Source organism: Mustela lutreola, chromosome 6, assembly GCF_030435805.1.
Source record: "Mustela lutreola isolate mMusLut2 chromosome 6, mMusLut2.pri, whole genome shotgun sequence".
Taxonomy (NCBI): domain Eukaryota; kingdom Metazoa; phylum Chordata; class Mammalia; order Carnivora; family Mustelidae; genus Mustela; species Mustela lutreola.
Window position 1 is genome coordinate 45,626,383 of NC_081295.1, and position 15,628 is coordinate 45,642,010.

The 15,628-nt window shown below is 42.2% G+C and overlaps 1 protein-coding gene across 4 annotated transcripts in view; it reads right to left on the reverse strand.

The window, feature by feature from the left end:
* MRAP2 (melanocortin 2 receptor accessory protein 2) overlaps positions 1-15,628 on the reverse strand; it is a 54,017-nt gene that overhangs the window by 20,059 nt on the left and 18,330 nt on the right. For 3 of the 4 annotated variants that reach the window (XM_059177161.1, XM_059177162.1, XM_059177163.1), the window contains exon 2: positions 11,039-11,172. In XM_059177161.1, coding sequence (XP_059033144.1) covers positions 11,039-11,172 — 134 coding nt within the window. Of the gene's footprint in view, positions 1-11,038; positions 11,173-15,628 lie in introns of those variants that run through there. The other variant, XM_059177164.1, reaches the window with a different exon arrangement.

The window sequence follows — 15,628 nt, forward strand, 5'->3', positions numbered from 1 at the left end:
TAATTCTCATTCAAACCAACCCAATTTTGTATTTTCACTTACATTCATAAGTGGAATAACTCAAGTCCTCATTAATTCTTGAGGAGAACGTACAAATCACCTTCTGAGTGCTCTCCCTATCTTGTGTCTTTCCCTCTGTCTCATCTCTGTATGAACCTACTTTATGACAACTCTGTTAATGTTGTTCCTTTATGAAAAATTATTCAGCAAAGCAAAAACAAAGCAATAGAAACAAAAAAATTCTTCGGCAAAAATAGCCCTGACCTTTTCCAAATTAAAAGAGATTCCATATGTAAATCACTTTCTACAATGTCTGGCATCTGAGAAAAATGTACCCCATATTTGCCAGCTATTATGGTTAAAATTACCATCAATCTCTCTCAGCTTACCTGTACTTTAAAACCCATGTTTCCAATTAGACAAGGGAACACTGTGTCTCTGTATTTACCTTAATTCTTAGCCATAACTTCCTAAGATCCACACCTTTTCAGGGGCTCTTATCCTCACCTGGCTGGAACAATTTTCCCCAACATAGAGCTAATAAGTCTATCCATCCTTCAAAGACCATTCCTTGAGGCTCCTGGGTGGTAAGTCATTAAGTGTCTGCCTTCAGCTGGGGTCATGATCCCAGGGTCCTGGGATGGAGTCCCACATGGGCTCCTTGGCAGGAGGCCTACTTCTCCCTCTGCCACTCCCTCTATTTGTGTTTCCTCTCTCGCTATGTATCTCTCTGTCAAATAAATACATAAAATCTTAAAAAAAAAAAAAAGACCATTCCTTACACCATCTCCCTCACAAAGCCTGGACTAACTTCCCCAAGTGATGTGTTTTTTTCCTCCTTCAAACCCCATAACATGCTTATGCTTCTCTACAAGGGCCCTTCCTTGATCTTATCTTGGTTAATAGTCACAAGTATACATCCTTGGGACAGGGATGAGACTGGTTAGTCTACAAAAACTGGCACATACACGTTAGGGTCTCAGATCTGGGGAAGGCACCAAAATTGAATCATTTTACATTTTCTTTCTTTTTTAAAGTTATTTTTAATTACCTTCAATTAATTAACATATAGTACATTATTAGTTTCAGAGGTAGAATATAGTGGTTCATCAGTTGTATATAACACCGAGGGCTCATTTTATCGAGTGCTCTCCTTAATGCCATCCACCCATCCACCTCCCCTGCAACAACCCTGTTTGTTTCCTAAGGATAAGAGTCTCTTATGATTTTGTCTTACTTTATTTTTCCCTCCCTTCCCCTATGATCTTCTGTTTTGTTTCTTAAATTCCACATATGAGTGAAATCATATGATAACTGCCTTTCTCTGATTGATTTATTTCACTTAGCATAATACCCTCCAGTTCCCTCCATGTCATTGCAAATGGCAATATTTCATTTTTTTGATGGCTGCGTAATATTCCATTGTATATAGACACCACATCTTCTTTATCCATTCATCTATCGATGAACATCTGGGCTCTTCCCCTGTCTTGGCTATTGTAGACATTGCTGCTATAAACATTGGGGTGCAGGTGTCCCTTCAGATCACTATATTTGTATCCTTCGGGTAAATACCTAGTAGTGTAATTGCTGGGTTGTAGGGTAGCTTGTTTTTATCTTCTTGAGGAACTGCCAAGCTGTTTTCCAGATTGCCCAAACAAGCTTGCATTGCCACTAGCAATTTTAAGGGAGTTCCCCTTTCCCCACATCCTCACCACCTCACACCAGTTAGAATGGTAAAAAATACTTCACATTTTCTTATCTGTTCTAAGAAGTTCCCCTACATGAGATTACAGTGAGAATGCTTAGAAATTTAAAAAAAAACACATTAAATTAAAAAAAACATTTAATGTGTTTCAGTGCAAAGCATCATTCTAATTAAATCATGTATTGCCCTTTTTCTAAAGTTAAGAAGTCAGATTGGCAATTTATTCTGAATAATTCATATTTCATTCTACATATAGGATTGCCCTGCAGTTCATTTTTATTCAACCATGTTCATTCAGTGCTTTGGACACAAAACTAATGTATCTTTCCCTGGACTAAGAGTGCCAAAGCAATAGAAATTGTAGACTTTGCCTTATAACATAGTGGGAATGAAGCCTAAAAAGGACAAAAGGATGAATACCAAAAAAACACGTGTACACAAGTGCAACCAACATTCAAGAATAACACCTCAGTCCTAGGGGCACAGCCTGGGAAGTCCCACCACACTGATAAAGATGGTTCAGCATGCTGTACTTCATCAACAGCCTGCAGAGCAAAAGCAAGTTCTAAAGTATATGCAAGAATTATACTGAAGTTCTCAGTTGAGAATTTAACCTTGTCACCTTGATTCACATTGGAAGGTGTTCGCATTAGGACAGTTTTTGCCCTGCAAACAATGGCAGAGACTTCTTCGCTTCTCTAGCTCAGGTGGGCAGAGATGGAGGAGGGGTGCCTTTAATCCAGCCTAGTTCCTTCCCTCTGCCTTCCTAGCACCCCAGGAAGCTGATCAAAAGGCAACAATACTGTGGGGCATGAGACAGTCACAGCCCTTCCTTGATGTCATGGGGGAGCAAGTGAGGGAGGATCAGGGCGATAGTTAGAACTTGAGAATGCCAGTGGTCCAACGGCATTTCCAAATGCTTCCTTGATAATATGGCATCTACATATCCTATTACAATATGCCTCGAGTGGCTCTGTTTACTCACATTCCTCTTCAAACAGAATTTTGCTTCCTCTAGTTATTTCCATTAATTTTCCTCTCCCTCATCCTGTGTCACATGGCCTGACCCTAGGGCACTTTTTTACCCCGAACCCCTTTCAGGGAGTATCAGAGGTCCCCATCTTGGCCCAGGCAAATCTAAACTCTCCTGCACTTTTATTTATATACCATGTTTCCTAGACATGGGCATGGCAGTCAAAGAGGGAAAGCAGAGAACCTGGCCCTCTCCAAAGCACCCCTCCCTGAGAAGGATTCAAAATAAAGGTTTATAGAGAGTAAAGCTCCAGTGAGGCCAGCTGGTTAAGGAAACCAAGAGAAGTTTTCCTAAGGTGTTTCTAACAGAGCCCAGCGGCCACTTCTGTTCTGTCTAGAAACTGAACTATTTAGAGATCATTATAATAAAGGGGTAGAGTAAATTGTCAGGGGGAATTCTAGATGGTGAATGGAATGAAACAGAGAAGAAAGCTGACAACAGCGTGGCTTTCACTGGTGGGATGCTCTTTCACCATGATTATCTTTTCTACTCTAGGGTCAGACTAGGTCCAAATACCCAATCCCAGTTCCCTCCTTTCTACCTCCTAAGAATGAACTGTGACCCTTCCATCTCCTGGCTGTATGAAAAACAAGGATTAATACTAACTGAACGAGAGGATTCAGATACGAGAGCCATAGCTGTCCTCATAGCACTTCTGCTTTCTAATGCATTAGGGTCAATTTTGTGGTCTGAATTCCTGGCAAGGAGCCAACAGTGCTGTTCCAGAACTTGCTTGCTTTGACTGCGCTTCCAATGACGTGTCTTACTCTAAGTCTTCGCACGCTCCTGCTCTACTTCTCGTCTTGATGACCTGGCTTCTTACTAATTCGTCCATGAGTGTGGCTGGCATTATCTGCAAGTTGGCATATGAAAAAAAGCATGGGATATGACCTCCACTGATGGCTCAGAATAAGAGGGTGCTCCTTCAGTCTTTCCTCAACACAGCAGCTAATGGTCTTGCTAAAATGTAAATGTGTCCACATATGGACTTACAGGCTTTGCTTCTGCTTCTCTAAGAACATCTTGTCTCACCTAGTCAAGGTCTTCCTAAATGTCCTATTTCTCTTTTTCTTCATAGCAAAATTCTTGAGAGATCTGTCTATACTCATTCATCCAGCCTCTTAACTTTCAATATGATTTATATGCCGTGACTCTCAAATTCACACCTTCACAGCTCATCTCTCCTGCCATGTCCTATTGGATGTCTGACAGGTCTCAATTTAACAAGCCCAAAGCTGAGCTCCTGATGTCCCTGCTTCTCCCATAGTTTCCCCCATCTCTGTTCATTGCAATTCGTGCCGCCAAGTAGATCACGTATCTTCAAATCCTCCTTGGCTCTTCAATTTCTATTATGCCCTATGACCAATCTACTGATGAAGACTATCAGATCTATCTTTTAGAACTATCCAGAATGTATGTACCTCGCCACTCCACTGTCCCCCACCATGGCCATGCCACTGCCATCAGCTGACTGAACTACTGCGATAGCCTCCTCTGACTCATCGTTTGCTTCCAATCTCCCTCACTCCCTCCCCCACCCGCAGTGACGTCTTATTGAAGCCTAAACCGGATGCGATTCCTCTTCTCCAAATGACATCTCAGAGAAAAAGTGACCTCAAAGGCTCTATAACGTTCTTCCTCTTCTCTATTGCCTGACTTCTTCTCTTGCTATCCTGCCTCATAATGACTCCCCCGGTACCATGCTGGTCTCCTCGTTGTTTCTTGGATGATCCATTTCATTCTTGCCATGGAGCATTTTCTGGAATGCTATTCTCCAGATACCTTCCAATTCAGCCTCTCACTTCCTTCAGGTCTTTTCTCAAATTCCTCCTTCTCGGTAAGTCCTTCCATGGCCACCCTGTGTATAATTTTACCACCGCACTCCGCATCTCCTTTTCCTACCTCTATTTCCTATGACCATATGGCATGGTTTGTTTATTTGACTTATTTATTGTCTATCTCTCCCACGAGGAAGCAAGATCTATAAGCTGAGGTATAGATCTTTTGTTTGCTGCTGCGTTTCCAGTTCTTAATTGAGTGCTGCACATAACGGGTACACGGTAAATACTTGCTGAAAGAAAGAGTGAATGAGTGGATGGTCATTCTGTTGGTGCCAACTATATGCAGCTATACTTCCACTTCTGATGGATTATAAGGTTTAATACCAGATGCAAAACTGAGAGCAAAAGGAGAATTCACAATAACCACCAGAGCTTGCCTCTCAGATGAAAGACCCTTTGAAGGCAGGACTCTTCATTTCAGCAGGCAGAAGAACCTAACTAAAGATGGAGCTACTGTTGCCAAGTATGATCTGTTCAGGTAAAGCAAATGAAGACAACTGTTATCCTGTCCTCAATAAATGCTTCCCCTTGAAATATCTGGCTTCTATTTTTCTAAATCTACACCTAATTGGCTTTGAATTCTGCTCTGTAATACAAGGAGACACACTTGAAGGTCAGAATCACAACTTAATTTAAAATTTTTTTTCTCTTTTAAAGATTTTATTTATTTTACAGAAAGAGACATACAGCTAGAGAGGGAACATAAGCAGGGGGAGTGGCAGAGGGAGAAGCAGGCTCCTGGCCGAGCAGGGCTCAATCCCAGGACCCCGGGATCATGACCTGAGCCAAAGGCAGACCCTTAATGACTGAGCCACCCAGGCACCCCAGAATCAGAGCATTTTCAAGTGCAAGAGACTATACCAAAGTACACAGTATAATAGTTGACTTATTCTTTTTTTATTTTCCTGTATGTCTGTGTTGTTTTTTGTTTGTTTCTTATTCTCTTTTCTGTGCCTCGTATATCGTCAGGTTCTGGAAGCTCAGGACCTCTATTTTACATCCAAACAGTAAGGACTCAACCAGGCATTCCGTTTTTTCCTGATGTGAATGCTAAAACTAACAAAGCATTCCTTATTAATGGTATAGTACGTAAAGAAAATATGTAATGTGTCATACTTCTGTCTACATTTTGCAGGAATTCTTACCAGTTATAATCATCTCTAGAATGTAATATGCTCAAAAAAAGATTTCCAATTATCTCTAGAGATATACCAACCAAAATAATAGCAGCAAGCCTGTCTTCTTTGTCTCTTAAACTAAGGGAAAGAGATAGGAGCACGCTGACAGAAAAAATTTGGTTTGCCAACCTGTAAACGTGCAAATTATAGGGAAATATTTGGCAATTTGCCCAGTACTAAAATTTGCTTTGTACTAAAATTCTTTGTACTAAAATTCTTAAAAAGCAAGTGTCTTTACCTAAAGATTGCTCCAGAAAAACAAGATTGAATAATTAAAGTAAATGAAAGAGCATGATTTCATGCCCTGGCAGCAACGGCCTTCCAAAAGATAATCAATGAAGCATATCCTCATGGATTTCATCCGCTTTTCAAAATTTCCACAGAGAAATACTGAGAAGACATCAATAAATGAAGGAGTGAAAGCATTTAATTATTACTGCTCTCTTCAGGGATTAAGGATATATGATTTAGTTAATGACTTTTTAAGGAATAAATATAGAAATCCCTTGATCTGGTAAGGGAGTAACTCTGAAGCCCTTTGCAGGTCCACTGGTGGAGACGAGGACTTGGGAACCAGCCAGAGTATTGTAGGATTTTCTCTGCCTTTAGTGCCGCCCCTCCTTCTTGGTCATGCCCCCACAAAGAATGAAGAGGTAGACCCGATGAAGAGTGGCCAGCAGTAAAGCAAAGTTTACTGAGCAATGTTATAAAGCTCCTGGGTTGGGGTAGAGGGTGGCAAGAGTGTTGCCCTTGGAGTTTCTAAGTTTAGGGGGTTTTATGAGCTCTTTTCTGGAACTATTTAAAGCAATCAAGGTGTGCTGAGTGGTGCCAATCAGGGCTTGGGTCCTGTATCCATCCACGTGCTAAAGTCTATTAGGCTAAATTCTACGTGCTGATGGTCTTTTTTTCCTTTTTTTCCCCTGACATCTGAAGTCTTCTTTATTAACCGCCCCTCCCCAGTGATACTGACAAATGTTTTTTGGTTACCTGCCTTATCTGAGGACGTTTTGCAGAAGTCATTTCTGCAACGGCTGCAAAGCAGAATGCTGGTGGGGTCCTGCTTAAGCTGCAAAACAGGATGTCAGTGCTGTTCTATATTAGCTGCCCCAACTCCATATTTTCATTTCATTGTTGGGGACCCTGGCCCTGACTATCCAACTGTCCAACTAATTCCTAACAGTATCACTGCCCTCTAATTGGCCCACTAGAGACTCTGCCGCAGCCACTAGCCACCAGTGGCTTCCAGGCCCCGGGGACCCATTAGGCAAAGCCTTCCTGCCGCAGGAGAATGGCGGACAAAGTCTCGATCACTTAATTAAGCTGGAATGGGACTTGACCAGGATGAAGACTTAGGAGGCTCCTGAGTTTGCCTCCTTTCACAAACACATTGAATATACAGCTGCATATGGAGGAATTCCCTCTGAAAGATATCCAGAAACTAGCTAAGTCCCCTCCGACACCTCTGGCAAAAGAGGAAAACACCCACGTGAAAATGGGTAGGAAGGTCTGAGACACACTCTTGCCATAACCCCTATCCCCAACATAGCAACATACAGTTGGAAGGAAACCCCCAACTTCCAGCTTCTCCCTAAGAAGAAAATGGTTTGGACAGCACCTCTGGAGCCCCAGTTTTAAGATCCTCACTGCAGAAGACAGAGCCCTTTTGACTTTCAGAGCTAGGCCTTTTACGCTGCTAAGAGGCCTAGCTCTGAAAGTCAAAAGGGCTGAGGTGCATGAGAACCTAAAGACTACACAGCAAGCAAAGCAGCAGTAATTCAAGGACAGGCAGGGGAGCCCCCACCACAGCTATCCCCCCAAGGCTCACTGCAGAGGTAGTAGACAAAACCGCCCACTTCCCATTCTTTCCTGGACAGGAGTTTCTCTGCCTGCTTTAAAGGATGAGGCCTCAGGGCGGGGCCTCGGATTTAGCACCCAGCCAGCGGCCGCCAGCAGTCTCCCAGGGAAGCTGCCCACCCACCCTGCCTTCTCCCTGCAGCCTATTCTAATCATAAAACTAAGTCACCGGCATCTCCCCGGAGAGAGCTTATACACATGTCTGACACTCTAGCTTCTGTGGCTACAGCCCAAGGGACAGGTCCCCAGTCTCCTGGCTCTGATACCAACGGTGCTTACATTCAGGAGTCCTACAGGACTGCAGGGAACAAAAAAGCCATTCTTAACAAGCAGGCGGACTTGCCCAGCTATCTACTTGGCTGAAAAGAGAGGAAACGGGCAAAAACTGGAAGAGGATTTCCACTACCTCCATTTTGACCTCAAACTTTCTAATTGATTAAGTTCTTCTTTCCAGCTTATTTATTTCTTTCATCAGGCAAAAGATCCCAGAGCAAAAGGTCCCCTGATGGGAATGGAAACTACCCATAATGACTGCCCTGAGCTAGCAAGACCCTGCCCTTGACTGACTCCAAGACAATGACCAACCTGACCTTTCCTGCCCACCTTTGTCCAACATTTTCTTTATATAAACCTGGAAGTATCTTTGGCACTTTGAAGAGAGTCTGAGACACTAGTCTGCTGTCTTTCCAGTGTTGGCCTTACTGAAATAAATTCCTTTCTTGTTCCTCCAGGACTCGTCTCTCTGCCTATGGATTTTGTCAGCTGTAAGTGGCCAAACCTGGTCTGTTTAGGACCCCCAGAGCCAGGTGCTCTTGGACCCCTGTGCCCTTGCTTTAAAACTTCTATCTCCTAGTTTCTCCCGGGGAGGGATTTAATTACATACTTTTCCAGCTGCTGCCTATCCTATGGGCTTCTAATCAGTCTTCATCTGGGTAGGTGCTGACCACAATCTTTCCCTTGGGGACAAAGGCAGGTCTTGACACACCCTCAACTACTAGGAGCCACTAAAAACAAAGAAATTGGTTTTGGCAATCATAAAACTTCAAGAGGCAACTAGGAGCCCAGGGTAGGCTGATTGACAAGGTTGATCTCCTACACAAGACCACTCAAAACTCGGAGTGGTAGCTGTTTTCTTCAATGCACAGAAACTAGCACAGAGAGTCAAGAAAATTGAAGAAATAGAGAAATACGTTTCAAGCTTAGGAACAAGATAAATCTCCAAAAACAGATCTTAATGAAATAGAAATAAGTAATTTCCCTGATAGAGAGCTCAAAATAATGGTCATAAACATACGGGGCAAGCTCCTTGACATCGGTCTTCACAATGATTTTTTTGTATTTGATACCAAAAGCAAAGGCAATGGAAAGAAAATAAATAAGTGGGACTACATCAGACCAAAAAGTTACTGCACAGCAAAGGAAAGCACCAACAAAAGGAAAATGGAACCTATGGAATGGTAATAAATATTTGCAAAGCACATATCTGATAAGGGGTTAATATCTAAAAATAGAAAGAACCCATACAATTCAATACCAAAAAGCAACCCAATTAAAAAGTGGCAAAGGACTAGAATAGATATTTTCCAAAGATATCCAAATGGCCACAGGCACATGAAGAGGTACTCAGCATCACTAATCAACAGGGAAATACAAATCAAAACCTCAATGAGCTTCCACTTCATGCCTATTTGGATGTCTAATATCAAAAAAGACAAGAGATAAACAGTGTTGGTGAGGATGTGGAGAAAAGGAAACCATGGGACACTGTTGGTGGAAATGTAAACTGGTACAGCCACTATGATAAATAGTATGGAGTTTCCTCAAAAAAGTAGAAACAGAACTACCTATGATCTAGCATTCTCATTTATGGATCTATATTCAAAGGAAACAAAACCATTATCTTGAAGAGGTATCTATACTCCCACATTTACTGTACTATTATTCACAATAGCTGAGGTATGGAAACAACCTAAGTGTCCATCGCTTATATTGATGCACACACACACACGAATATTAGTCAGCCTTGAAGACGAAGGAAATCTTGTCATTTATGATAACATGGATGAACCTGGGGGGCATTATGCTATGTGAAATAAGCCAAATGGAGAAGACAAATACTGCATGGTATCACATATATGGGGATCCCCCCAAAAATTCAAACTCATAGAAACAAAGAGTAGAAAAGGGGTTCTCAGGGGGCTGAGGGTGGGGGAAACAGGGAGAGGTTGGTAAAAGGATACAAACTTTCAGTTATAAGAGGAATAAGGTCTGAGGATGTAACATATAACACGGTCAGTATCTTTGACAATGTGTAGGGTATAACTGAAATTTGCAACAGAGCAGAACTGAAATGTTCTCACCAAAAAATAAAGGGAAATATCTGAGGTGATGAGTGTTTCAATTAACTTGATGGAGGGAATCCATTCACAATGTATGTATTTATCAAATAATGACTTTGTACTCTTTAGATATATTACAATATTGTTAATTACACCTCAAAAAAGCTGGAAAAAAATTAGAAAGCCTTCCTCGCAAGGGAGCAGCAGATGAATGTAAAGGATCACGAACACCAAGACAGCTCAGACTGGCAGCACCCAGAAAATACTAAAAGAAGAAAGGCAATTCTGTTGCCATATTTGCGTCTCCATTTCCAATCTTCCTTAGAGTTCCTAATGTGTTCCATTAACTGAACCGGTTAAAAACCTAAATTTTTATCGTGCTATGGATTCATTCTGAAACAGCCAAACATCTCTGGAATATTTATGGGGTAACCATGACAGAACCTGCGAGTGGGCAGTAGTTCCTGGAAAACAGACGCTTTGTGCTGACCAGCAGCGTGCAGGTATGACTGGAGCTGGACAGTAACCTTCCACAGAATTGTATTTCCTTGCTTTGTGCTGGATTATTAGTCACTCCAATAACACAATGCACAATTTATGCCTATCACGCCAAATTAGGAATGGCCGCAGGCTATTTCAGTCCATCATTATGAATGCACATGCACTGCTTTCTACAGCCCCAAGAAACCCAGCAGGGCTGAAAGAATGCTGTTGACCATGTTTTATAAAAGAAGGTTCTTTAAATAATAGTTTCAGACTTTACTTTTGTACATATTTTTGATGGTCCAAATGTTCACACAGTTTGGGAGAGCTGGAATCATTACTACCTTAAAAAGAATCTCAATTTGAAAATGACATTGATTCAGGGTTCCCCACTAAGGGAATCTTTCAAGTTCTTTGTCACTCATGCAATGCTATCGCTGAGCAATCAGCCTATGTGAAGAAGGGGGTGTTTTCTGGGACTTGTGGGATACAGAATAGAGTTGTGTAAAAAGATAGAATCTTCAGGAAAATTAATCATGAGGGGATTTCACAGGTTAAGACAAATACATTACGTTTACAATGGGGAATTGTATAAGACTTACATTTATGAGCCTTCAGTCCTTCAAAAGAAACTGGTCCAATCTCATAATATTCATATTCCCAGGTGTAATCAGAATTAGGTGCAGATTGCTGGGATGTTCTGTTAGAAATTAATCTCTGGCCAGACATCTCTTCCCTGCACAAATAGAGAAAAGGAAGTGTAGAACCTGTTAATTCATCCTCAACCCCCCAGATCCGCTACCTGCTTTTGACCACATTCAGAAGTTCAGAAGGCAAATGCACCAGGGAGGTCCCATCCACTAGGGCGGAGAGAGGTCCACAATGGCTGCCTCTACTTCACACCAAGTGGCCATTGTTTCCTTTTACCTCTCCGCTAGACTGAAATGTTTTTGAAGTCATACACCATGTCTTTTTTGTTGCCATCCCCCAGCACTTAACCCAATGCCTGGCACAGAACCAACTTTCAATAACTGATAAATGAAGGAAAGGGAGAAGGGAGAGAATGTATCAAAGTCTCTGAGCTTGCAACTTCAGCCCCACCACTTATACCTGCATGAATATGCAGAGGCTACAGAGAATAAATAAAATCAGTACCAGAGATGAATTTTCTCTGCATACATGTATGGAGCATCTGCTGTGCAAAAACAAAGACAAGCATCCAAAGGCTAATGAAATGGGGTGGCCAAAAGAGAAGTGGTCAACAGAAGTCCCATAATGGGAGAACATCCTCCGTGGAAGCCCAAATCTTGGCTACTGCTTATCCCTAAAATTGGACCTATTCTGAGGATGACCCAAGAGTCTCCGTGGTGATGATTTTAGATTTTAAAATTCTGACTTCTTTGAGACAAGTGGTTTCACTGTGTAGCACGTAGACCAAAGGTGACAAAGTAACAGATCCAATATTCAATATTGGGCATCAACTGTGTGCAAGACACTTCACATTATGGGATGGAAGACGACACTTGATATACAAACACAGACCCTACAGATCTTGCTTTATATTTGAGAAAGAATACAAAGTAACAAATAGCAGTACTATAGGGAAAATTTTGAATGGCAGATCAGCTAACACCAAGATTCACTGAGAAGTCATAACCACTGTGTCTCACCCCTAAGAGTTTTCTGAAGTTCCCCTTCTTCCACCCACCTTGGGTCAGTATCACCTACTGCTGCCTCTAGGGCACAACCCCTAGAGAAGTTGAGGCAAAATCACCATCACCCCTCTGTGAGTCTCATCTTTCCCTTTCTTTCTTTTCTTCCGTAATCCCCAATCCTGGACCCCACAGAAACAGACTCTAGCCCTTCGGTGTCATATTGTTCAAAGGATAGTGTGCTCTGATCCAGAGATATAGGCTAATATCAGAACTGGAGTGTTGGGGTGCCTGGGTGGCTCAGTTGGTAAGCATCTGCCTTCGGCTCAGGTCATGATCCCAGAGTCCTGGGATTGAGCCCCACATCAGGCTCCCTGCTCAGTGGGAAGCCTGCTTCTCCCTCTCCCACTTCCCCTGCTTGTGTTCCCTCTCTCAATGTTGTCTCTCTCTCTGTCAAATAAATAAATAAAATCCTAAAAAAGAAAAGAAAAGAAAAGAAAAAAAACTGGAGTGTTACTGTGAGTGCCCAGGCAGACAAATCATTCCTTCAAAGGTAGAGAAGAATGTATCATTTCTCATTTGGAAAAGAAAGCTACACAAATTTTAAGAAAAGCTGACCTTCAAGGAAGTATTCAGTGACCTTTCTAACACCAACACAAAAGTAACATAAAACCAGGACCACAGTATTATCTTTGGTCTTTTTATTATTTGAACAAGAGATTATTTCCCTCGATGAAATAAATTTCCTCAGGAAATGAAAATTAATAACTCAAACCTAAGAAACACGATCCTCATTTATGAGCACTTCCTCCAGAAGGAAAGAATTGTGTGTGAGCAAAGAGTAGCTCTTCAGCTATAGGGTTCAGAGATAAATGGTAGATTCAGATAAACACAATGTCCATTTGAAAAGGCTAAGAATTTCACACCATGCAAGCAACGCACTAGATCTGAAACCGGAAGACCAGGGTCTTCATATTGCTCTACCTCCATTCAATATGGTGCCAGGAAATGGTTCTGGCTACAGTCCTTAGTAGACACCATCACTGCCCACCTGGCCCCCTTCTTGAGCTGCTTAACTGGTTTTTCTGCTTCTACTCTCACTGACCAGTTGTAATCCACTCTTCACCTATCAGCCAATGTTTTTGTTTGTTTGTTTGTTTGTTTTGTTTTGTCTTAATTTCCCCTGTCATTCCTTTGCTTAATATTTTTAATGTCTTCCCACTGCTCTAGAGATAAAGCCCAAAATCTTTGAAATGTCCCACAAGGTCACGACTTGGGTCTTGCTGTCTCCTTTTATCCCACCTTGTATCCTACCAAACTGTGCTTGCATTTCCAGCAGTTCCTCGGAGACTTCATGCTCTGTGTTCCCTGCACACATGCTCTTCCCTTTGGCAAGAGTATGCCTCCTACCAGCCCATCCTAACCCGTTCTTCTTTTCGACTTACTCTTATCTATATCAGAGCTGGCAAATCTGGCCCACCACCTGTTTTTATACAGCCTCCAAGTGAAGAATGTTTCTATATTTTTTCATGGTTGGAAAACAATTTCTTTTTGAGAGAGAGAGAGTGTGGAGAGGAGTGGATGGGAGGTACAGAGAGAGAGAGGGAGAACCCTAAGCAGGCACCACAAACAGTACAGAGTCTGACGTGGGACTCAATCTCCCAACCCTGAGATCATGACCTGAGCTGAAATCAAGAGTTGGTTGCTTAACTGTCAGAGCCATCCAGGCATTCCTGGAAAATAATTTTTAAATATTTTGTGACATAAGAAAATTATATGAAATTCAAATATTGGAGTCCATAAATAAAGGTTTTATTTTATTTTTTCTAATTTGTTTGAAAGAAAGGTAGAAATAGCGACAGAGATAGCAAGAGAGAGCATGAGCAGGGAAAGGAAGGAGAAGCAGGCTCCCCACCGAGCAGTTCTGGGCTCGATTCCAGGACCCGGGGATCATGGCCTGAGCCCGAAGGCAGACATTCAACCAGCTGAGACACCCAGGCGCCCCCATAAGTAAAGTTTTATTGGAACACAGCCACCTTTGTTTTTGTATTTTTTTATGGCTTCTCTAGCATTACAAGTGCAGAGTTGAATAGTAGCAAAAGAGGTATTATGGCCCAAAAGCCTAAAATATTTACTTTCTGGTATTTTATAGAAAAAGTTTGCCAGCCCTCCTTTAGGGCAATGGCGGGGGGGAAAAAAGATCTAAGCTTCAATTTTCCTATCAGGAAAATGAAGAGGATAACAGTACCTATTTCATGAGTTGCCGTAAAGATTAAATGTGCTATTACATGAAGTATGGGTAGCCAGGACCCAGTTAAGACCAACACATAGCAACCAGCACTATTACTCTAAGGTAAGACATGCTAGTCTGGGATAGAAAAGCCAAGGCCTCTTCTTCAAGCATCACCAACTCCCCTGTCAGCCGGTTCCTATCAAATTCACCATGTGGGGTCATTGAGATCTATGTGACAATGAATATACCTGTGGGGGGAAAAAAAAACTCCTGGGGCATTTATTTAGATGCTTTAAAAGTTTTAGTGAGAAATATGTACATCACAAAACTCGCGCTGTTCCATCAAGTCAAAAATATGGTAATAATCTCTCCTGTTTTTAAAGAAAATAGTAAGTCTGGTTTGATCATCTCATTTTTATTGGAAATCAGGTATTACAGCCAATGCAATAAACAGAGCAGAGGGAGGCACTAGACTTCCTCTGGTATCGAAAGAGGTAACAGAAAAATGGCAAAAGGGACATAAAATACCGAAGGAAATAAAGATGGGAGTCTTTTCCGATCTCTGTGTCAGTTGTTCACATCTGTACCTAACGGTCATCGCCACCTGTGGCTGCCCAGGCCCATCTGCCCAGCCCAGCACGTCTCCCTGCGACTCTCTTAGGTCAAAAGAAGCATCACGGCCACCCTCATAAGGCTGGCCAGGAACTAGTAAACAGACGATGTCTATACAAAACATCAGAGATCAAGAAATCTCAACCCCTGGGGAGCCTGGGGGACTCCGTTGTTAAGTGTCTGCCTTTGGCTCAGGTCATTATTCCAGGGTCTTGGGAACGAGCCCCACATCGGGTTCCCTGCTCAGCAAGGAGACTGTTTCTCCCTCTGCCTGCTGCTCCCCTGCTTGTGTGCTCTCTCTGACAAATAAGTAAATAAAATCTTAAAAGAAAAAAAAGAAAGAAAGAAAGAAAGGAAGAAAGAAAGGAAGAAAAGGAAGGAAGGAGGAAGGAAGGAAGGAAAGAAGCCTCGGCCCCTCACCCATTATTTCTTTTATTCTCCCTTACACCATTCCTATTCATCTACATGTACTATCTAGCAACAGCTAGAGAGCAAAGGGTCATGCAAGTCACATGTGCAGAGATCTTAAAAGTGGAAAGTCGGTCCTTTAATAAGAGAGGAGTAAAGTGCTGGCAGATGCCTGGACACGAGAGGGAGTGAAGAACAGAGCCAGACTAGCAGAGGTTCTCCAAGGAAGCTGAATGAAATGTTAGACAACCTCTGCCTGAGCGGCCATCATTTTGGCTGCCTTTAGA